The sequence below is a fragment of the Stomoxys calcitrans genome, chromosome 1, assembly GCF_963082655.1.
Source record: "Stomoxys calcitrans chromosome 1, idStoCalc2.1, whole genome shotgun sequence".
NCBI classification, from domain to species: domain Eukaryota; kingdom Metazoa; phylum Arthropoda; class Insecta; order Diptera; family Muscidae; genus Stomoxys; species Stomoxys calcitrans.
The window spans coordinates 22,356,020-22,381,185 of record NC_081552.1 but is presented as its reverse complement, the minus strand read 5'-3'; the positions used below and the strand labels follow the sequence as shown (position 1 = coordinate 22,381,185).

At 38.5% G+C, this 25,166-nt stretch overlaps 3 protein-coding genes across 3 annotated transcripts in view; 1 reads left to right on the top strand and 2 right to left on the bottom strand.

Annotated features, from left to right (window-relative positions):
• Positions 1-18,331, bottom strand: part of LOC106092651 (uncharacterized) — a 38,773-nt gene extending 20,442 nt beyond the window's left edge. Inside the window, exon 1 of the mRNA XM_059370782.1 lies at positions 18,253-18,331. Within this exon, the coding sequence (XP_059226765.1) occupies positions 18,253-18,276 (24 nt within the window). The 5' untranslated portion in view covers positions 18,277-18,331. The remainder of the gene's footprint in view (positions 1-18,252) is intronic.
• The window catches only part of LOC106092650 (uncharacterized), a 130,647-nt gene extending 107,190 nt beyond the window's left edge, over positions 1-23,457 (bottom strand). Inside the window, exons 1-2 of the transcript XR_001222196.2 lie at positions 23,265-23,457; positions 22,623-23,139 (exon numbers count right to left, since the gene is read on the bottom strand). The gene's annotated coding sequence lies outside the window, so the exon portion shown is untranslated. The remainder of the gene's footprint in view (positions 1-22,622; positions 23,140-23,264) is intronic.
• LOC106085042 (calcium-transporting ATPase type 2C member 1) overlaps positions 1-25,166 on the top strand; it is a 661,371-nt gene that overhangs the window by 295,895 nt on the left and 340,310 nt on the right. The gene's annotated exons all lie outside the window — the stretch shown is intronic.

Here is a 25,166-nt window from a genome sequence, read left to right as displayed (position 1 = left end):
CTACACCATCCCTGTGATACAGGGTATTATAACTTTGTGTAGTTGTTTGCAACGCTAAGGAGAAGAGATAGACTCATCGATAAGTATGCCGATCGGCTTAGAATCACTTTCTGATTCGATTTAGCTATGACCGTCTGTTTGTCTGTCCATTCCTGTAATCAAGGTACAGATAGATTTTTATAAAGTTTTGCACAAGTTACTTTTTCGGTCCAAGGACGAACACTATTGATTTTGAAATAAATCGGTTCAGGTTCTATTCAATTTTTCAATGGGTATGCAAAATTTAAGTCTGACTAGATTTCAACATAGATTTCATGTATTAAGTAGTATGTATGTTGACTCGGTGGTGTAGGATATAATATAGTCGCCACCGCCCGACATTCTCCTTTGCTTACTGGTTTGTTCTTTAGTTTTCCAATTTTTATTTAAACAATGATTTCTCTTTTGAACGCCGGTTTATGTGAATATTATCCTGATTTTCTTTGCAATTTCCTACAATGAAAATAATTTTTTGCTCTCTCTCTCCCCACCTCTCTTTCTGTCCTTCTAAAACCATACTTGTCATTTCATCATTTCCTTTTCAATTTCTTTTTATGGCCCAACCAGAGGAAGGACATCATCAACCAGCATCGAAATGCTGTCTTTCAAATACTCATGGACACATGGACACATAAATTTATATGCCTCTTAAATGCCACACACAGTTTAGATGACAAAGCAAACATACAATGAAAACATGTCTTGAAATGTGTCAAAGAAATGTCATTTTTGACATGTTCATATGACATTTATAGGTTTAACACTCTGAGGGCGAAGAATTAAACGCTACACTGAAAAAAAGTTGGTCGTAATATTAAAGATTCGATCCCAAGATTGGCAAGCTTAATTTAGAGATGGTACATTTTAAAACTTTTTAAGGAAGCATTCCCTTTGGTGAAAAAATTATCCTTCATATTAAGAATTTCTTATTTCAAATAAATAGGTTATAAAATCCTTAATTTTGCGTATTGTTATTAAAGACGAAAATCTAAAATCAAGGTCACAATATCGTTGAAACTTAGGAAATTGACTTTTAGACAAGTGAACCGTAATTAAAGGTGCAAAATAGCCTTACATATATTGGGTTGCCCAAAAAGTAATTGCGGATTTTTTAAAAGAAAATAAATGCATTTTTAATAAAACTTAGAATGAACTTTAATCAAATATACTTTTTTACACTTTTTTTCTAAAGCAAGCTAAAAGTTACAGCTGATAACTGACAGAAGAAAGAATGCAATTACAGAGTCACAAGCTGTGAAAAAATTTGTCAACGCGGACTATATGAAAAATCCGCAATTACTTTTTGGGCAACCTAATAGGAGCGTCTTAAAATGTTTAATTTTTATACCCACGACCATAGGATTGTAGTACACTAATCTAGTCATTCCGTTTATATCACCTCGAAGCATTCATCTAAGACTCCAGAAAGTATCTACATTATTGATCGTCTCAACGCTCGGAGTCAATCCAGCCCTGTCCGTTCGTCCGTCTGTCTACGATGGTGGTCGTACGCGCGTTAGCGTTATCTAGCCGCTTGACATTTTGCACAGATCCCATATAAACCGATCTTCCGATTTAACTCCTTGAACCCCTGGAAGCCGCAATTTTTGACCGATTTGGCTGAACATCTGCATGCAGTGTTCTGTTATGATTTTCAACAACTGTGCCAAATACGGTCCAAATCGGTCTATAACCTGATATAGCTCCCATATAAACCGATTTTCCGATTTGACTTCTTGAGTCCTTACAAGCCACAATTTTTGTCCGATTTGATTGAAATTTTTCATGCGGTGTTCTGTTACGACATCCCACAACTGTGCCGAATACGGTCCAAATCAGTCTATTACCTGATACCGGTTTCTCGATCATCCTTCGGTTCGGTCGGAGATCGATTTATATGGGAGCTGTATCGTGCTATGGACCGATTCAGACCATAATAAACACGTATGTTGATGGTCATGAGAGGATCTGTCGTACAAAATTTCAGACAAATCGGATAATAATTGCAACCTCTGGAGGCTCAAGAAGTCAAGATCTCAGATCGGTTTATATGGCAGCTATATCAGGTTATGAACCGAATTGAACCTTATTTGACATAGTTGTTGAAAGTAAGAATAAAATACGTCTTGCAAAATTTCAGCCAAATCGGATAATAATTGCAACCTCTAGAGGCTCAAGAAGTCAAGTCGCCAGATCTGTTTACATGACAGCTATATCAGGTTATGAACCGATTTCAACCATATTTGGCACAGTTGTTGGATATCATAACGAAATACTTCGTGCAAAAATTCATTCAAATCGGATAAGAATTGTGCCCTCTAGAGGCTCAAGAAGTCAAGACCCAAGATCGGTTTATATGGCAGCTATATCAGGTTATGGACCGATTTAAACCATACTTGACACAGTTGTTGGGTATAATAACAAAACACGTCGTGCGAAATTCCATTCCAATCGGATAAGAATTGCGTACTCTAGAGGCTCAAGAAGTCAAGACCCAAGATCGGTTTATATGGCAGCTATATCAGGTTATGGACCGATTTGAACCATACCTAGCACAGTTGTTGGATATAATAACAAAACACGTCGTGCACAATTTCATTCAGATCGGATAAGAATTGCGCACTCTAGAGGCTCAAGAAGTCAAGACCCCAGATCGGTTTATATGGCAGCTATATCAGGTTATGGACCGATTTGAACCATACTAGGCACAGTTGTTGGATATCATAAGAAAACACGTCGTGCACAATTTCATTCAGATCGGATAAGAATTGCGCACACTAGAGGCTCAAGAAGTCAAGACCCAAGATCGGTTTATATGGCAGCTATATCAGGTTATAAACCGATTTGCACCATATTTGGCACAGTTGTTGGATATCATAACAAAACACGTCGTGCAAAATTTCTTTTCAATCGGATAAGAATTGCGCACTCTAGAAGCTCAAGAGGTCAAGACCCAAGATCGGTTTATATGGCAGCTATATCAAAACATGGACCGATATGGCCCATTTACAATACCAACCGACCTACACTAATAAGAAGTATTTGTGCAAAATTTCAAGCGGCTAGCTTTACTCCTTTGGAAGTTAGCGTGCTTTCGACAGACAGACGGACGGACAGTCGGACGGACGGACAGACGGACGGACGGACAGACGGACGGACAGACGGACGGACATGGCTATTTCGGCTTAAAGTGTCGCGACGATCAATAATATAAATACTTTATGGGGTCTCAGACGAATATTTTGAGTAGTTACAAAGATAATGACGTAATTAGTATACCCCCTATCCTATGGTGGGGGGTATAAAAAAGTTCGTTAAAAAATTTTGTTTTTATATCCTGCACCACCAGGTGCAGGTGCATTTGTTTGCAACGCTTAGAAGGAGAAGAGCTAGTCCCATTGATAAGTATTATTATTATTATTATTATTATTATTATTATTTATTAATAGATTGATTAAGAAATACAAAATAATACATGCATGTATATAATATTGATTCTTAAGCATACAATCTATATATGGCTTAGCACATATGCTGCTTGCCATGTTAAAATATTTAATCATTTATATAATTTTCAAACATCAAAACAGTTTATTATTAATTTTCTATATTTGATACAGCTTTCTAAATAAGAGTACAGAGAGGTAAGATTCGTGCCATTTAGTATGTTTAATGTTTCATTTTCTTCGAGACTTATTTTGTTAAAATAAAGTTTCCTAAATTCTTTCAAAATAGGACATTTTCCAATAAAATGTAAAGTATTTTCAGGTTCATCTGTGTTACAGATAGAACATATGCCAGTAGTGTTACTTCGAAATGCCCTGGAATTCAGATCAAGCAATCCACCTCTGGCTTTAATGATCAAGCTGGTAGCACGAGCAGAAAGATTCTCTGTCAGTGTTGGGATCATATTATAATCAAGATATGGGTAGAGATCGTGAAACTGAGAATTTCTGGCTGCCGATTCAAAACTATATCGTTCCTTTACATTCAAGGCATCAATTATTTCCCTCCAATAGGCGCATAAGGGCAATCTATTGTTGGCGGGCAGATAGTTCAAATCCTGACATAATTCCGACCACACTTTTGCCCAGGAAATATTTAGTTTAAGGATTTCCTCTGCTAGAATTCGAGGAAGTCTACTAACTTCTAGTTGAAGTACCCTCTTGATGTAAAGAAAATGAGTTTTAAGGGTGGAGGAGTATAAGGAGTATAGTCCGGATTCTAGATACAACATATAATTAGGTGTGTTGTTAGGTAAGTAAAACATCTTTTTAATGAAAAAACGAAACAACTTTTCAACATCATCATATTTTTCGTAACCCCATACTTGAGCAGCATAACACATGATAGACTTTGAACAAGAGTCAAATATTTTTAATTTATTATCGTGAGAGATTCTTGGGTTATTTATATATTTCGACCACGTGGAGTTAATAGCAATTTTCGATGCCGATAATTTGTTCTTTAAATGGTCTTTGAAAGACAAATTGTACGCGATTTCCACACCGAGATAAGTATATCTGTTAACTATTTCTATATCTTCATCGTTGTAGCGGAAACGAAGACCGGACGATATCCTAGTACTCTTTCTAAAAACCATAACTTTCGACTTAGTAAGGTTTACTTTTAAGCTCCATGTACTGCAATATTCCTGCAAAGTGTCAATCATAATCTGTAAATCTTTAGGTGTATCAGACAAGATCACAATATCGTCGGCATAGAGTAGTATCTTCACGTGTGTGTTCGCGATATTTATTCCTCCAGTTAGAGCATCGGGTAAGTCATTTAAATATAGTGAAAAAAGAACTGGGCTAAGAATACATCCCTGTTTCACTCCCGACTCTACAGGAAAATATTCCGAGTATGTATTTCCATCCCATACTCTGCTTTTAGTATTCTTGTACAGTAATGTCACTATCGATACAATTTTCGTTGAAAGTCCTAAAGATGAGAGTTTGTAGAACAGACTGTTTCTTGGGATAAGATCAAAAGCCGCGGAAAAATCAACAAAAAAGGCATAAGTGGTCTTACCTTTAGCCTGGTTCAACTTCACAATGCTAACTAAATTGAAAATGTTGTCAATCGTAGAATAATCCTTTCTGAAGCCAGCCTGAAATTCATTCAAATTCAATTTCAAGCGGATAGCTTTACGCGTGCGACCGCTATCGTGATTTCGACCGACGGACGGAAATGGCTAGATCGACTCAGAACGAAGAGATGCTCAAGAGTATATATACTTTATGGGGTCTTAGATCAATCCTAAGGTGGCGGATATGAAAATTGGTCAAATTCTATAAACATTAATTATTTGGAGGCTCAAGAAGCGAATTCTATTTATAAAACTATTTGGGCCGTATCTAGTTTGGGCATTGGGCACTATAAAAGTAAGCTCAAGCCAAATTGGAAAAAACTTAAGCCACAAAGGGGCTCAAGAAGCCAATCTGGGGATCTTGAGGTATCTATTATTAAAATTGAAATTGTTGCGCTTTTATTGTTTGTTTGTCTGTTCCGTATAGACTCAAAAATGGCTGAACCAATTTTCAAAAACTGTTCACACATGGTAGAGTTTGGGCTCCCGTTGAAAATAGGGTACTTCGTTTTTTGATGTCCGAAGGGGGAGCAGACCCTCCCCCATACCCAAATTCTCAAAAACGCCAGATCTAGGAGATGCGTGCACCAATTTAAGCAAAATTTTGTATGCCACCTTATGGTACACCAAAAACACGAAATTGCCAAAAAAAAATTTTGGGGTCAAATAATCTGGGGGACGCCCCATCCCAAAACCCACCCGAACGGACATGTGCACCGATATTGACAAAATCGGTATCAAATGAAAAGTATTTAGGAGTAGAGTACGAATTTGGTATACAAATTTCACTCTTAATTTTTTGGGGGCCCCCACCCCAAAAAAAGCCCCAAGAGGACACTTTCACCGCTTTGGGCATTATGGGTATCAAATGAAAGGTATTTAAGAGTATAGTTAGAACTTTGCATTAAAATGTTACCCAAAGTGTCGGAGGCCCCCCCACCCCCAAAAACACCACCCAACAGGACACTTTAACCGCTTTGAGCAATATCGATATTCAATGAAAGGTATTCAAAAGTAGAATGCAAATCTGACACAAAAATTTATTTTTTGGTGTCTGAGGGCCCTCTCAATCCCTTAAAACCCCCCAGCAGGCAAACGTTTCTGATTGCAACAATATGGATATCCAATGAAAGCTATTTAAATGTTGAGTCCAATGCTGATATAAAAATGTATTCCTTAGTGTCTGAGGCGCCCCCACCACCCAAAACCCTCAACAGGACTTATTTACCGATTGGGACAATATGGGTATCAAGCGAAAAATATTTGGAAGCTGAGTACATATCTGTTATAAGAATTTGGTTCAACGTGTCTAAGGGGCAACCCCAACCCCCAAAAAACCCCCAAATCGGGCGTAAATGTCCAACGTCACCAAATGGGTATTGAATGAAAGGTCTTTGGGAGTTGACTACGAATCCGGTATGCATAATTAGGACAGAATCTGGGACCGGCCCATCCACTAAATACCCTTCAATTGGACGTGTAGTTCGATCGGGATAATATGTCAATTAATAGAAAGGTCTATGATAGTATATTTCGAATCTAATGTTGGTATAAGGATTCAAGTATCTGGGTCACGTCCTACCGTTCCGCGGGACAGTAGATCGCGACTATAAAAGACTCAAATAAATTGTCGTTTGGTTTTTAGCGTCGGGGGGACCGAATCTCTCCTCCCAATAAATGCAGGGCCAAACTGTCAGGTAGGATGACCGAGAATATATTGTACTCAAATGAAAATACGTGTCAGAGGGGAATTGCCCTCGCCCTATCCTACCCAAAAATAGAAAGGAATTAAAAATTATATATGAATAATATGAAATAATATATGATGGCCAATCAGGATAGAAATTAGAGGTCTGTGGTAGTAGAGTTTACTTTTTACTCACAAATTGGGATGCGGATCTTTAAGAATGTGATATCCCAAGTGGTAGCTTTAAAATATGATTTTTAATGTAGATAACCAATAAAAAAACCAAGTAAAAGCGTGCTAAGTTCGGCCGGGCCGAATTTTATATACCCTCCACCATGGATCGCATTTGTCGAGTTCTTTTCCCGGCATCTCTTCTTAGGCAAAAAAGGATATAAGAAAAGATTTCCTCTGCTATTAGAGCGATATCAAGATATGGTCCAGCTTGGACCACAATTAAATTATATGTTGGGGACCTGTGTAAAATGTCAGCTAATTCGAATAAGAATTGCGCCCCTTTGGGGGCTCAAAAAGAAAAATAGAGAGATCGATTTATATGGGAGCTGTATCGAGCTATAGACCGATTCAGAGTATAATAAACACGTATGTTGATGGTCATGAGAGGATCCGTCGCACATAATTTCAGGCAAATCGGATAATAATTGCAACCTCTAGAGAAGTCAAGATCCCAGATCGGTTTATATGGCAGCTATATCAGGGTATGAACCGATTTGAACCTTATTTGACACAGTTGTTAAAAGTAAGAATAAAATACGTCATGCAAAATTTCAGCCAAATCGGATAGGAACTGCGCCCTCTAGAAGCTCAAGAAGTCAAGACCCAAGATCGGTTTATATGGCAGCTATATCAGGTTATGGACCGATTTAAACCATACTTGGCACAGTCGTCGAATATCATAACAAAACACGTCGTGCAAAATTTCATTCCAATCGGATAAGAATTGCGCACTCTAGAGGCTCAAGAAGTCAAGACCCAAGATCGGTTTATATGGTAGCTATATCTAAACATGGACCGATATAGCCCATTTACAATACCAATACACTAATAAGAAGTATTTGTGCAAAATTTCAAGCGGCTAGCTTTACTCCTTCGGAAGTTAGCGTGCTTTCGACAGACAGACTCACGGACGGACATGGCTAGATCGATATAAAATGTCGCGACGATCAAGAATATATATACTTTATGGGGTCTTAGACGAATATTTGGAGTAGTTACAAACAGAATGACAAAATTAGTATACCCCCCATCCTATGGTGGAGGGTATAATAATTAGTGTGAGTCTGAACGAGACCCGTAGCCCTGAATGTCGATAGCCTCCTTCGAAATGCTTGACATTATGGGACTCAAACAAAATCGTGCTCTAGCACGATGCTTATATTACTTCAGGGTCCGCCTATAAACTCTCTTCAAATCTCCCTTGCCTGCTATGGTGATAAATAATGGGTATTTGATAGCAGAAAACGAATTTGATATCCAATTTTAAGGCCAAATGTTTGGCGGTCGTGTCACCCCATAAACTCCGCTTAAACCAATGGCAATTGGGGCGCAAATTAAAGAAATTTGAGAGCACGATGCAGATATTTCTTCAGGGCTAAGTAGTTGGGTTGCCGCCCCACCCTGCATATCTCTCAAATTGGACATATTTGTGGATTATGGGAAAAAGGGGCTCAAATCTGTATCTGTTTCATGGTCAAGTGTTTCAGGGACACCTCACCTCATAAACTCGCCCTAAACAACACATTTATACCGACTATAGCAATATGTAGCTCTAATGTGGTTTCTGAATTTGATATTCACTTTCGGGGCAACGAGTTTGGCTGCTCCAATCCACCACCCAATCCAAGAGAATGAAGTAGATCTAACATCCAAACTTTAATGGGCGAACCCTCCCCTTATCATATTTTCAAAAATGCCAGCTCTCGGAGATGGGTGGGGCGATATAAGCGAAATTTGGTTTATAATAACTTAAATACAGATGTTTGTATCCCTATTTATGGGGGATATCTAGCGGGCCGTCCCCCCTCCAAAGCCACCGGCCAAAATGGAATATAAACCAATAATGACAATATGGGACTAAAAAGAAATTTATTTGAAACCAGAGCACGAATCTGATATATGTGGATCAGCCTCACCCCCTAAAACACCGGACATATTTACCGACCATAGCAATATAAGGCTCCAATGCAAGGCATTTGGGAGAAGAGCACCAATATAATATCCACAATGGCGCGAAATAAGTGAAAGGCCGTACCAGCACCCCCAAACAGGACTTATTTCCCGACGTGACCGCATAGGGCTCATATAAAATAAGAGCGTGAAAGACGGCGCAGCGGAGTGGGCCCTTTCCAGCTAGTCTATTATATATGTGAAATTGTTGTGCTTTGTTTGTTTGTTTGTCTGTTCCGTATGGACTCAAAAACGGGTGAACCGATTTTCTTTAAATTGTCACAGATGGTAGAGTTTGAGCCCCCTGTGAAAATGGGGTTCTATATATTTTGGTACCCTCACCCATACCAACGCCAGATCTAGGATATGGATACACTGATTTAAGCGAATTGTGGTACCCCAACGACACGACATTGGTATAAACATAACGGATAACGGACCCATCTCAAAACCCACCCGAAGGGACATGTTTACCCATTGGGACAATATGGGTATCAAATGAAAGGTCTTTAAGAGTAGGGTACGAACTTGGCAAAGATCGGTTTATATGGCAGCTACATATGTGAGGTTCTCAACCCATTTAAACCATACTTGGCACAGTTTTTGGAATTCATACCAAAACGACACGTGCAATATTTCAACTAAATTGGATAAGAATTGCGCTCAAGAAGTCGGTTTCAATGGCAGCTATATTAGATTAAGGACTGATTTGGACCATACTTGGCATAGTTGTTACAACTCAACCATATGTGCAAAATATCAGCCAAATAAGAATTGTGCCCTCTAGAGGCGCAAGAAGTCAAGACCCAAAGTCGGTTTATATGGCAGCTATATCAAAACATGAACCGATTTGACCCATTTACAATCCCAACCGACCTACACTAATAAGAAGTATTTGTGCAAAATTTCCGATTGGTATCCTTTTATTTACCTTTGAGGACGAATGGGACATATTGGTCCCATTTGTGTAGCTAGTACAAAAGGAAAGGTATATCACCAAATCAATTTATTTAAAAAGATACTGATAGCGAAGGCATTGACATTACTGATAATACTAAGAAATAAATCTTCGAAATAGAGACATTTTGAAAAAAATGCAAATTTGTGCGCTTGATATCTTTGATTGATTGATTGTCGAAAATCCATAAATAAATGTGCATTTAAGAGCAAAAATACAAAATGGGACATTTATGTCCCTTTCATCTTAAAAGGCTTAAAAGAAAAAAACAAAGCAATAAACAAATGCTCTGAGCATTTCTGGTTTAGAAGTTCTCCATCTAAAATAAAACACAAGCTTTCGGTAACATTGCAGTGTAAATCTTTAGAAAGTTAAATTTAGCTCTGTTTTAGATTCAAGAGACATTTGTGGAAAACTGAACAAAAATAAGATTGACATGGGATAAGAATATGAAAAAATACATATATGTTTGTATGGGAATGTTTGAATTTCATATGTTAACCTTTTACTTTTTTCAGAGAACGTTCATTTGGTAACCTCGAAGAAAGGACCAGCGTTCAATGAAGATTTTTCATTCATATTGCAAGAATTTTTTTTCCTTATGCATGATGGTTTCAAACGAATGAACTTTAATTAAAATGTTTTCCAATCGCATTGACATACATCGACCTACATCATTATTAGGTATCTGTGTAAAATTTCAAGCGGCTAGCTTTACGCGTTCGAACGCTATCGTGATTTTGGCAGACGGACGGACGGACATGGCTAGTTGGAATCAGAATTTCGAGACGGTAAAGAATATATACACTTTACGGGGTCTTAGACAAATATTTCGAGGTGTTACAAACGGAATGGCTTGATTAGTATACCCCCATCCTATGGCCCACAGCGTGACTTTCTCCACATTTAGGATGCCAAAAGTCCAGAAAAAATTTCTTTGGTCGCTATGAATTTTAAGCATATGATAATCAAGGGTACTAATGTTACGAAAATGTATTCAAAACAAAACGAAGAAGAACTATTGGGTTGCCCAAAAAGTAATTGCGGATTTTTTAAAAGAAAGTAAATGCATTTTTAATAAAACTTAGAATGAACTTTAATCAAATATACTTTTTTTTCTAAAGAAAGCTAAAAGTAACAGCTGCTAACTGACAGAAGAAAGAATGCAATTACAGAATCAGAGGCTGTGAAAAAATTTGTCAACGCCGACTATATGAAAAATCCGCAATTACTTTTTGGGCAACCCAATATAAGCATAAGAACCGTCATTAAATATGTAACATTTTGAGAAGTGTTAAAGCTCGTGTCGCAGTTGAAAATATTGGAGTGTGTTTGAAAAAATCTAAGTTCAGTTCTATTGAATTTTGGACAATCCTCTGCAATTCTTGTAAGTTCTTATAGAACAAATTTAAACTTAAAAAATTTAATTCATTGAAATAAAACAAGTTAAAAGGCATGAAGTTCGTCCGGATATCTCGAGTATATATGTAAACCCCCTTTCGTCACAATCCAATGAAAATTGGATAACTTATGCACCCAAACTCGGCACGAACATTGTCTTATAAATATAAGTGACTGTTGAATTTTGCATTTCAAATTTCAACAAAATCGGGTAATAAATAAAGCTTTTATGAGCTTCAGACCATTAACCGGCACATCGGTCTATATGACAGCTGCATCTAAATACAATCCTATTTTAACCATATTTGGGTCGGATAGCGGGTGGCCTTAAACTACTCACTGTTTCAAATTTCAGTGAAATTGGAAAAAATAATGCTTTTATGGGCTTCATACCCTTTATCGGGAGATCGGTCTATATGACAGCTATATATAAATATATTCCGATCCAAACCATATATGGGGCGAATGTCGGGAGGCCTAAACCTACCCACTGTTTCAAATTTTAGCGAAATTGGATAATAAATAAGGCTTTTATGGGATTCAGACCCTTTATCGGGAGATCGGTCCATATGACGGCTATATCTAAATATAGTCCGATCTGAACCATATTTGAGCCAAATGTTGGTAGGCCTAAAACTACTTACTGTTTTAAATTTCAGCAAAATCGAATAAAAAAATAAAGCTTTTATGGGTTTCAGCTCGGGAGATCGGTCTATATGGCAGCTATATCTAAATATAGTCCGATCGGGAGGCTTATGACAACTCACCATTTCAAATTGCAGCGTAATCGGGTAATAATTGCGGCTTTTGCGGGGCTTAAGACCCTAAATCGGCAGATCGGTCAATATGACAGCTTAATCTATGGGTTGCCCAAAAAGTAATTGCGGATTTTTCATATAGTCGGCGTTGTAAAATTTTCGCACAGCTTGTGACTCTGTAATTGCATTCTTTCTTCTGTCAGTTATCAGCTGTTACTTTTAGCTTGCTTTAGAAAAAAAGTGTAAAAAAATTTTATTTGATTAAAGTTCATTCTAAGTTTTATTAAAAATGCATTTACTTTCTTTTAAAAAATCCGCAATTACTTTTTGGGCAACCCAATAAATATAATCTGATCTGAACCGTTTGAAATTTAAACGAAATCGGACAAAAACTGCGGCTTTTACAGACTTTAAATCATTAATCGCCTATCGATCTAAATGGGAGCTATATCCAAATAAAATCCAATTTGGCCCATTCAAGAACTTGACCTGCGTATGGAAGATATACGAGTCTGTGCAAAATTTCAACTCAATATCTTAATTTTTAAAGACTGTACCGCGATTACAACTGACGCCGAAGATGCTTATCTTCAGCTTACCCATGACATAAATATCAGCAAAAATTTCTACACTGGATATTCCTTTAATAATAGTTGCGACAATAATCATTATCCATTTAAGACTTTAGTACAAAAACTTACCGCCTAGACCACTAAATTTGTTTTTTTCTTTTTATACCATCTATCATAATCTAATTTCGTCACTCCGTTTGTAAAGCATCGAAATATTCATCTGAGACCCAGTCGATTTAGCCATGTCGGTCCGTCCAACTGTCGAAAGCACGCTAACTTTCGAAATTATTACGCTAGGCAAATAAAGTTTTGCACCGATTTTGGATCTTGACCTCTTAAGCCCCTAAACGCCGCAATTCTTATCCGATCTCTTTATCGTGAGATCGGTCTATATGGCAGCTATATCCAAATATGGTCCGATCTGGACGATATTCAACAGAACGGTGTAGAGGGGTACCAAAACGCATTTCTCAAATTTCATCAAAATCGGATGAAAAATAGAATTTTATGGGCTCAATACCCCATATATGCAGATCGGTCTCTATGGCAGTTATACCTAAACATAGTCCGATTTGATCCGTATTTAGATCAGATGTCAAAAGGCTTAAATTAATTCTCTGTTTCAAATTTCAGCGAAATCGGGTAATAAATAAACCTTTTATGGGCTTCATACCCTTTATGGGCAGATCGGTCTATATGACAGCTATATCTAAATATAGTCCAATCTGAACTATACTTGGGTCAGATGTTGGTAGGCCTAAACCTACTCACTGTTTTAAAATTAAGCGAAATCGGATAAAAAATAAAGCTTTTAGGGACTTCAGACACTTTAACGGAAGATCGGTCTGTATGGCAGCTATATCCAAATGTGGTCCGATCTACACCATATTCAACAAATTGGTGGAGGGGTCTTTCAGAACGTGTTTTATCGAAATCGGAAGAAAAATGCTCCTTTTATAGGCTCAATACACTATATCGGGATATCGGCCTGCATGTTCCGATCTGAACCACATTTGACAGGAATGTGCCAAATATCGTCGAATGCGAGTAATAAATGGCTATTTTATTGCCTTAATACCCTATATCGGGAGATCGGGCAGTCGGTCTACAGGACAGCTACCAATTTATTGCCTTAAGACTTTATGTCTGGAGATCGGTCTATATAGCGGCTATATATAACTAAATTCCTATTTTATGAGATCAGAAGGTCAGGTTTATATACAAGGAATACGAAATCATCGAAAATTGTTTGGAAAATGTTTTTATAACCAAGATGTCTGCAAGATAATAAATATCCAACAAGTGCATATATGTAAACTACCTTTCTTTAAAATCCGGCGAAAAATACATACCTTATGCCCCATAGCAGATATATCGAAATATGTTCCAATTTGGACCAAATTCGGCACGAACATTGAGTGGTCTAATAAGTAGAACTCACTATTCAATTTTGTAAAACAAAAAAATGGTCTTTTTGGTAGATACATCCAAAAAAAAACCGATCTGAACCATATACAACACAGATGTCAAAAAGCCAAACATAAGTCACTGTGTCAAAGTTCAGTGAAATCGGATTATAAATGCGCCTTTTATGCGGCCAAGACTTTAAATCGAGATATCGGTCTATATGGCAGCTATATCCGAATCTAGACCGATTTGGGCCAAGTTGCAGAAAAATGTCAAAGGGCCTAAAACAAGTAACTATCCCAAATTTCGGCGACATCGGACAATATATGCGCCTTTTATTGGCGCAAGACCTTTATTCGGCGGATCGGTCTATATGGCAACTATATCCAAATCTGAACCGACCTACGCCAAATTGTAGAAAGATATCGAAGGTCTTAACACAACTCACTGTCGCAAATTTTAGCAAAATCGGATGATAAATGGGGCTTTTATGATCCTAATACCCTAAATCGGCGGATCGGTCTATATGGCAGCTATAACCAAATCAGGACCGAACTGGATCAAATTGAACAATGATGTCGAAGGGCCTAACACAACTCACTCTCCCAAATTTCAGCAAAATCTGATAAAAAAAAATGGGGCTTTTATGGGCCTTATCTCGCACTTTTGCACCAAGAGTGACCTCTAAGCAAAACTTCAAGCTTGTATTGGGTTGCCCAAAAAGTAATTGCGGATTTTTCATATAGTCGGCGTTGACAAATTTTTCACAGCTTGTGACTCTGTAATTGCATTCTTTCTTCTGTCAGTTATCAGCTGTTACTTTTAGCTTTCTTTAGAAAAAAAGTGTAAAAAAAAGTATAATTGATTAAAGTTCATTCTAAGTTTTATTAAAAATGCATTTACTTTCTTTTAAAAAATCCGCAATTACTTTTTGGGCAACCAAATAGTTTCAGCCAATTCTTCTGGGTGTATATCAGTCAGTGGCACTACTCTTTTATGCGATAGATTTCTATCCATCCATAGAAGGATTGATAATTTTTGTTAATAGATTGCAAATAAAGAAAAAAACAAAAAAAAATTGCAGTTTTGTGATTCGGAGTTATCCTGGTATAGATATGACGATAATAAGAGAAGTATTTAAGCAAAGTTTAATCGGATCAGAATTTACCTGCAGATATTGAAGAGGTCAAGCCAGAAGATTGGATCTTATGAAAGCTATATTTGGTTTTGGACCTATTCGAACTAAACTTGATATAAGTCTCATATTGAATTGCTTAAATATAAGCATCTCGAAGGTCCTCGGATCCCCTATATCAGTGATATATATTTGTGATTTGATCGATCGTAGGCCTTCTTCCTCATAGAATATAAGCGTTCTTCTCGATATCAGCAGACTTTTGAAAAGACCGGCATTTCTATTGGAAGGGGTCTTTAAGAGAACTTCAATGGTATACCCCCCCCCCCCCCCCCCTCCCCTCCATGATGTCTCATTAAATACTCCATAATCTAGTAAGTAAGAACCCTTTTAGCGCAATATAAAACCAAGAATTGGTTTGAATTATAGAATGACATTTGTATTTGAATGCAAATTTCATATCGCCTAGAAATCCTCTTCATGTCATTTTCCATTGTGACTTCTAAACTCCATTAGTAAATGGTCTATGTCACATTTGTTAACAGTTCGCAAATCCTTTCTTTCTCAGTTATAAACACAATTGATGCTAAAACCAATGTATTCGAACCGCTAGCTGAAAAAAACGTACATCAACTGCAGTTAGAGAAAGTAGAATGGATTCACATTCAAGCCACGCATTTCATTTTCCTGTGCAACAGTCAACCCCCAAATTCAAAATCCCTTAAATGTTGAACATCCCTCCTTCCCAATACAAGACCGGAAACAAAATCGATTGGTGTGAGTGTTGTATGCCTTGTGTGGGAGGACAATACATTGTCTAATGGTGTGGCAAAGAAGGTGGTTGAAGACATAAACATTGTGATGAAACCAAACAATAACAATAACACACACACACACACACACACATAAAACAGCAAGTACAACACAATGCGTGATAAACATGGCAGCGTACGTGAGTCAGTGCGTGTGAATGTTGGGATTGCCCATAATGCCAATGTATGTGCCGTCGCATCCTACATAGCTACCCAGCAGGCCAAACGTCTATCATAACATTGTCTTCAAAGACAGATAATTTGAATGTTGCATATTATCTGTTATAGAATTTTATTGTATAACAATTCACTAACCGTGTCCACACAAATATCAGCAAGGCTTTTTTTATACCCATCACCGAAGGATGGGGGTATATTCACTTTGTCATTCCGTTTGCAACACATCGAAATATCCATTTCCGACCCTATAAAGTATATATTTTCTTGATCGTCGTAGAAATCTAAGACCATCTTGCCATGTCCGTCCGTCTGTTTTTTTTGTCTATAGGCGGGTTCGAAGTTCGAAGATTGACTATGTCTTGATATAGCCCCCATATAGACCGATCTGTCGATTTAAGATCTTAGGCCTATAATAGCCACATTTATAAACAGATTTTGTTGAAATTTGAGTCAACATTCTCCTTCAATTTGTCCAAAATCGGTCCCTTATTTCGATATAGGGGACCACCACCGACGGATGGGGGTATATTCATTTTGTCATTCCGTTTGCAACACATCGAAATATCCATTTCCGACCCTATAAAGTATATAAATTCTTGATCAGCGTAAAAATCTAAGACGATCTAGACATGCCCGTCCGTCTGTCCGTCAAAAATAGAGATATTGAGCTGAAACTTTGCACAGATTCTTTTTTTGTTCATAAGCAGGTCAAGTTCGAAGATGGGCTATATCGGACTATATCTTGATATAGCCCCCATATAGACCGATCCGCCGATTTAGGATCTTAGGCCAATAAAAGCCACATTTATTATCTGATTTTGCTGAAATTTGGGACAATGAGTTGTGTTAGACCCTTAGACATCCTCCGTCAATTTGGCTCAGATCGGATCAGAGTTGGATATAGCTGCCATATAGGCCCATAAAAGCCACATTTATTATCCGATTTTGCTAAAATTTGCGACAGTGAGTTGTCTTAGCTCCTACGACATCTTCCGTCAATATGGCTCAGATTGGTTCAGATTTCGATATAGCTGCCATATAGACCGATCCTCCGATTTAGGGTCTTAGCCCCATAAAAGCCACATTTATTATCCGATTTTGCTGAAATTTGAGACAGTGAGTTGTCTTAGGTCCTTCGACATCTTTCGTCAATTTGGCTTAGATCGGTCCAGATTTGAATATAGCTGCCATATATACCGATCCTCCGATTTAGGGTCTTAGCCGTATAAAAGCCACATTTATTATCCGATTTGGCGGAAATTTGGGGCAGTGAGTTGTGTTAGGCCATTTAACATTCTTTGTCAATTTGGCTTAGATCGGTCCAGATTTGGATATTGCTGCCATATAGACCGATCTCTTGGTTTTAGGTTTTGGGGCCATAAAAGACGCATTTATTGTCCGATGTTGCCGAAATTTGGGACAAAGAGTTAAGTTAAGCCCCTGCACATATTTCTGCAATTTGGTCTAGATCGATCAAGATTTGCATATAGCTGCCACATAGACCGATCTCTCGATTTAAAGTTTTGGGCCCATAAAAGGCGCATTTTTAATCCGATTGCACTGAAATTTGACACATTGGCTTATGTTATGCTTTTCGACATCCGTGTCGTATATAGTTCAGATCGGTTTATTTTTAGATATAACTACTAAAAAGACCAATATTTTGTTATATATTGGGTTGCCCAAAAAGTAATTGCGGATTTTTTAAAAGAAAGTAAATGCGTTATTAATAAAACTTAGAATGAACTTTAATCAAATATACTTTTTTTACACTTTTTTTCTAAAGCAAGCTAAAAGTAACAGCTGATACTGACAGAAGAAATAATGCAATTACAGAGTCACAAGCTGTGAAAAAAATTGTCAACGCCGACTATATGAAAAATCCGCAATTACTTTTTGGGCAACCCAATATAACGTCTCGGCATATATAAACTTGTTTTCGATTAAAACTATAAACACGATATCCTTTCGACGTACTAGAGCTGCCGACAAATACACACTTTTCCAAATATTTTGAAATAACTTACGTTAGGCTTGTTTCCAGACCACATCCTTCCGGAGTCTTTTGTAATATTTTGTGTGGTGATCGGTTTATGATATGGCTTGCAAAATTTTGATTGACTTCCCTGTTTGATTTTCCACCTCGGCATTATATTCAAGAAAACGATCCACAACTTCGCATTTACTTTTCATGCAATTTACCCTTGCCTTCCGGATAAAATCGTTACAAAATAAAAAACTTCCACCCATGGACTTCACTTTCAGAGGACCACATACGTCAGAGAGAATAAGGTCTAAAATCTTTGACGCTCTGGAGCCTACTGACGGGAAACTGAGACGATTTTGTTTACCTTCTGCTCATAATATACACGATTCTACAGAAACGTTAGCTAGAAGTTTCAGATTTGCAGATCCTAGGTTCTAGAGGAGAGTCTCAGTGAGGAGTCAGGTGGCACTGGCTCTTAACTAAATACTGAGTGCCAATGATACTCGAGATGACAAGGCGAGTTATTGGCGCCTTCAAAAAACCCATGGCCAACATCAGCGTCTGTTCCCAGGTTTGGGCGGCTGGAGGCGAGCGTCGGATATGGAGCAAGCGGCTCGCCACAACGAGGGATACATGTCCAATCCCACAAAGCCCATACTGGGCCAGGAAACCGCCCACGAAAAACTATGAGAACTACCATGAGAAACAAAGGAATAGTAAAAAAACGGACCCCCCCCCCCCCCCCCCCCCCCCCACGTTGACGACCCACGCAAACGAAGAAAGGGCCAATATTTGCGATTCTGCACCTGGAATGTCCGCATTCTATATAGAGAAGGTGCAGTATACGCGCTGACGGATGTATTAGAAAAGTACAAGGCAGATATTACCGCCTTACAGGAAAAACGATGGACTGGGAATGGCGTCACTACAACACCAAACGGTGACGAACTATACTATAGCTGCCATAACACGAGGCATGAATTTGGCTGTGGATTTGTGGTTAGTCGGAGACTGAAACACCTTGCCTCCAGCTTTACTCCGGTGGATGAGAGGCTAGCCACAATCTGCATAAAAGGCAAATTCTTCAACATCAGCCTTGTTTGTGCCCATGCCCCGAACGGAAGACAAAAAACGAGCAGACCAAGGATATTTTCTATGAGCGCCTAGAGAGAGAATATGACCGCTGCCCCGACCATGATATTAAAATCGTTCTGGGAGATTTTAATGCGAAGATAGGGAAGTAAGACATTTTTGGTCCAACAGTCGGAAAGTTTAGCCTTCACGAGATAACTTCCAGTAATGGGTTGAGGCTGATAGATTTCGCCGTGGCAAAAAACATGGTAGTTAGTAGCACCAGATTTCAACATAAAAATATTCACAAAGCCACATGGCTGTCACCCGATCAAAACACGAGAAACCAAATTGATCACGTTGTGATAAATGGAAGGCATTCATCCAGCGTGTTAGATGTACGATCCGTGGAGCGAATATAAATCCGGATCATTACCTTGTTTCAGCAAAGGTTCGCACCCGTTTGAACATGGTGATAAAAGTACGATCTGACACTGCACGGAAGCTGGACATTGAAAAGCTGCAAACACAACAAATGGCAGCGGCATACTCCACTCGACTGACCCTACTGCTTGATGAAAGTGCTCCTTGTTCCGATGATATAATGGCGCAGTGGCAAACTATTGGCAACTCAATGGCCGTAGGAGCTAATCCGTACTTAGGTACCGGAAGCCTCCTCCACGAAACCCATAGTACGACCAAGAGTGTCGAGATGCTACTGAAGCCAAGAATGCGGCATTTAGAGCAACCCTGCAATCAGTAGCCAGATGAAGGAGAGGTATCGGGAGAAAAGGAGAGAGGAGAAATGTCTATAACGCAGAAAGAAAAAAGAAATGGAAAGACGTTTGTTGTAGTAGGAGAAATGAAAACACCCGTACGGTTTGGTTGTATCTTCAAATCTAATTTATTATGCCATTCAATCCTGTTTATATACTATCTTACCAACTAATTCTTAAACTACACTAAGCGAACAATCTTATCTTCCTTATTAGACGAATAACAACAGTACCTAATTACAGCGTCCCTTTTAAGTGATAAGCCGGTCATAAACTACCTAAGCGTCTTCCATATGCGCGGCAGGAAAACCCTAAACAATTATCGCTTGTAAACTCATTTACTTTATGGCTACATTAGATATGCATTAAGAAACCATAAACTGTAAAGAGATAAACAATCTCTATTGAAAGAGTAGGGATAAATGATCCTAATGACCTGAACTATTTTGATAAGAAAAGTATGCTTAAGATATTTTATTACTCCACCTTAAGATTATTCTAATGTATAGATTGTGTTCATATTTTTATGAACAACGTTAGTGTGAGCGAATTGAGATGTACAGGAGTCAGAACGAAGTCCTGAAATTCTACCAAAGAATTAAACATCAAACAGATGGCTTTGGTGCAGGCACATCCTCTTGCAGAGACAAAGAAGGAAATCTGGTAACTGACACAGACAACATGCTGAGGATATGGAAAGAACACTTAACCCAACTGCTAGTGTCCGACGTTGTCGGCGAAGAGAATACCGCAGAACAAATCCCTGATCATGGTATAGAATGTTTACCTCCTAGTCAGAATGAGGTCCAAGTAGAAGTGACCCGACTGAAGAACAACAAGGCAGCAGGAGCCGACGGGTTACCCGCTGAACTATTTAAGACCGATGGCGACACGCTGATAAGGCGTATGCATCAGCTAATATGCACAATCTGGCTAGAAGAGCGCATACTCAATGATTGGAACCTCACCATAGTATGTCCCGTACACAAGACGGAATGTGCCAACTACAGAGGAACAAGTCTCCTCCCCATCGCATACAAGATACTCTCGAGCGTACTGTGTGAAAGATTAAAACCTAAAGTCAATGATATAATTGGGCCCTATCAATGCGGCTTTAGACCTGGTAAATCCACCCTGGACCAGGTATTCACACTGCGCCGAATCCTGGAAAAGGACAAATCAACACCTACCATCTCTTTGTTGACTACAAAGCCGCATTCGATACTCCTTTACGTTCAAAGGTATTTCAAGCCGTGTCTGAGTTTCGAATCCCTGCAAAATTAATAAGACTCTGCAGGATGACACTTGCTGATACGCGTTCCTCAGTAAGAATGGGATAGAATCTCTCCGAACCATTTAATACCAAACGAGGTTTCAGACAAGGAGACAGCCTATCATGTGATCTTTAAAATATCCTGCTGGAGAAGATTATACGAGATGCAGAAGTGAATAGATATGGCACACTAATCACAAGAGAGCACATGCTACTTGCCTATTCCGACGATATCGATATCATAGATCGGTCACCGGAAGTAGTAACTGCAGCCTTTGAAAGAATCGAAAGAGAGTCAGTGAAAATGGGTCTGGCAGTAAATGGAAATAAGACGAAATGGATGGTCTCCACTCCCAAAAAGCCTTGCACAACCGAGCAGATAAAGAACCACAACTTCGAGACAGTCAGTAACTTTATCTACCTCGGCACCGCCGTAATCGAAAGGAATGACACCAGTTTTGAGATTAAGCGAGGAATAATACTGGCAAACAGATGCTACTTTGGACTAAGTAAGCAGTTTAGAGACAAGGCCACCTCTCGACAGACGAAGATTACACTATATACGACACTGATACTACCCGTGCTGTTGTATGTTTCTGAAGCATGGGTACTTGTGAAAGCAGATGAGGCAGTGCTTGGAGTATTTGAGAGAAAGATTCTTCGTAAAATATTTGAACCAGTATGTGTTAATGGAGAATATAGGCAACATATGAACCACGAGCTGCATGAGCTGTATGACGGCGATAGCATAGTTACACGCATCCAAATACAACGGCTGCGTTGGCTAGGCCATGTTGTCAGAATGGATGAAGAAGCTCCAGCAAAAAATTCTTTTGAAGGCAAACACGGTGGTACACGCAAACCGGGAAGACCAAAAGCCCGATGGAAAGATCAAGTGGTGGGAGACACCTCGAAACTTGTTGTCAGATACTTTAGAATAAGCGCAGAAGATCGAGGCGCTTGGAACGCTATTCTACGTTCGCCTTGTGGAACAAATATTCTGTCTTAGCCAATTAAAGTCAATAAGTAAGGTGTGCAAATCTTCAATGTCAAAGTTCCGTTGACTTTTCTGTTGCTATATACGCCGTTTAGTTGAATAAACGTTCAATTTGTATAAGCCATTTACTTGCTTTGCCATTCCAATAACCTTTTTGGAAGAATTTATAACACAGCATCCAGATCTATCGAATACAACACTATTTTGATGATCTACAATTTCTTTGAAGACAAAAGATTCGTTTTCAAATCTGGAACATAGAGGGAAAGCTTTAACAGTTACAATTTCATTACCTCTTGGCGTTGTTTGATTCATCTTTATGTCACCCTTTCCAACAGCTTGCATTGTTGTATTATTTGTGGCTTTCATTTCACTAGAGTACTCACAAAAGTTGTTCAAATGTTCTCGTCGTGCTGTCATGTGATTGGCAGCACCGCAGTCAATATTCCATTCCTCGGTTGATGATTCCACTCTGAAAGCTGCGAACGATAGTACAATCTTTACTTGTGGACTTCTTTTCCTTCGACTTTGACGGGCAATCGGATGCAAAATGGCCAATGCCATCACAATTGAAGCATCACGACTTTCCTTTCTTGTCTCGTTTTGGACCATTTTTTTCACAAACTTGCCTCCAGTGAATTTTCCTTTCTTCGAAAATAACGCAGTATTTGAGGACGAAGGCGCAAATTTAACGTCCTGTAAAAGCTTAATCTTTTCACTATCCTCTGTTAATGGTCTACCTGTGCTTTCAATAGTCATAATCGTTGGCTGGTATTCAACAGGGAGTCCTTTCAGTAATAAACTTCCAATCTATTCGTCATTAACACAGAATCCAATGTCGTTAAATTTTTGGGTCGTGGTGATAATCTGATTTACATAGTCTTCCACTGAAGAACATTCCACTTATTGTACAGAAAACAATTTTTGTAACTAACCAATTCTTCTGTCCGATCCAGTGTCTTCAAATAGATTCTTAAGGGCCTTCCAAACTTCAGCCGCTGTCTTGCAATCACGGACATGTACATACACACTCTTGTCAATTACCAACATTATTTTGCATATAGCCTTTCGATCCTTTTCAGCATCAACTGCAGCTACGTTACTTACAGACTCTAGGCATGACCATGCATCTTCCAGTTCTAGTTGCGTCTTCATAGTGAAACTCCAAGTCGACCAGTTTTCGCAGCTTCCCCTTTTTACTGAATTGCTTCAAGCAAATTCATTGCTGCACCCATTACTTGATTTTCAACATTTCCAATGATTTAGTTTGGCACACAATCAATATGTTTCCCAATTCAGTTATGGTCTGCGCCCATAACCTTTTAGCAGAGCAAAAAATAGAAACACGTCTATTCAGTTGAATGATTGGAAGCCAAAAGATATTTAATATTAATTTACGAAGACTAAAAATAAAAATACAATTTCAATTCTCATGGCCTACATGTTTTTGTTCGTACAAGTATATTTTACAAAGATTTTATTTCAACACATCTTTCTAAAGATTTTCCACATGGCAATGCTGCGCACAATTGTGTTTCCCTTCGCAAGGGGTGTGTGTGTTGGTATTTTGGCTCGATTTCCAAACATCCTGTCTAGCATATTCGTACGTATAACAACAACACATACATGTTCGGCAGTTATAACAACATTTATACAATTATAAAAGAACCACCACATATAACAGCAGCAACAACAACAACAACAAATCAAGTTATTCCTTTAACGAGGCACATCTACTAACTTAAGGAGTTTTCTATTTTGACTTTTTGTCATGTCAGCTCAAATAAAAAAGTATACCACATTTCGTTGAACAAAACAAATCAGAGTATGCTGGTATTTTCGAGAGGGTGAATGAAAAACGGGTTTGAGGCGAGGTACGTTTTCAGTAGTAAGCTACCAACTCATGCCATGAAAAGCTACATTCAAAATATGTAGCATCTCATTGTCAGACATCATACCCTGCTTGCTCGAATCAGAAACGAAAACATGAAAAGCATTTTAACATCACAACTAGCAGAAATTGAAAATAATTTTCTTTTTTTGGTTTTTAGAATATGGTATTACAAGTGACTTTTAGATTACTATTTGACATTGTGCTTTGAATTGTGTCAGTTTATTTTTATACCCACCACCGACGGATGGGGGTATATTAATTTTGTCATTCCGTTTGCAACACATCGAAATATCCATTTCCGACCCTATTAAGTATATATATTCTTGATCAGCGTAAAAATCTAAGACGATCTAGCCATGTCCGTCCGTCTGTCCGTCTGTCTGTTGAAATCACGCTACAGTCTTCAAAAATAGAGATATTGAGCTGAAATTTTGCACAGGTTCTTTTTTTATCCATAAGCAGGTTAAGTTCGAAGATGGGCTATATCGGACTTTATCTTGATATAGCCCCCATATAGACCGATCCGCCGATTTAGGGTCTTAGGCCAATAAAAGCCACATTTATTATCCGATTTTGCTGAAATTTGGGACAGTGAGTTGTGTTAGGCCCTTCGACATCCTTCGTCAGTTTGGCCCAGATCGGTCCAGATTTGGATATAGCTGCCATATAGCCCGATCCTCCAATTTAGGGTCTTAGGCCCATAAAAGCCACATTTATTATCCGATTTTGCTGAAATTCGGGACAGTGAGTTGTCTTAAGCCTTTCGACATCTTCCGTCAATATGGCTCAGATCGGTGCAGATTTGGATATAGCTGCCATATAGACTGATCCTCCGATTTCGAGTCTAAAGCCCACAAAAGCCACATTTATTATCCGATTTTGCTGAAGTTTGGGACAGTGAGTTGTATTAGGCCCTTCAACATCCTCCGTCGATTTGGCTCAG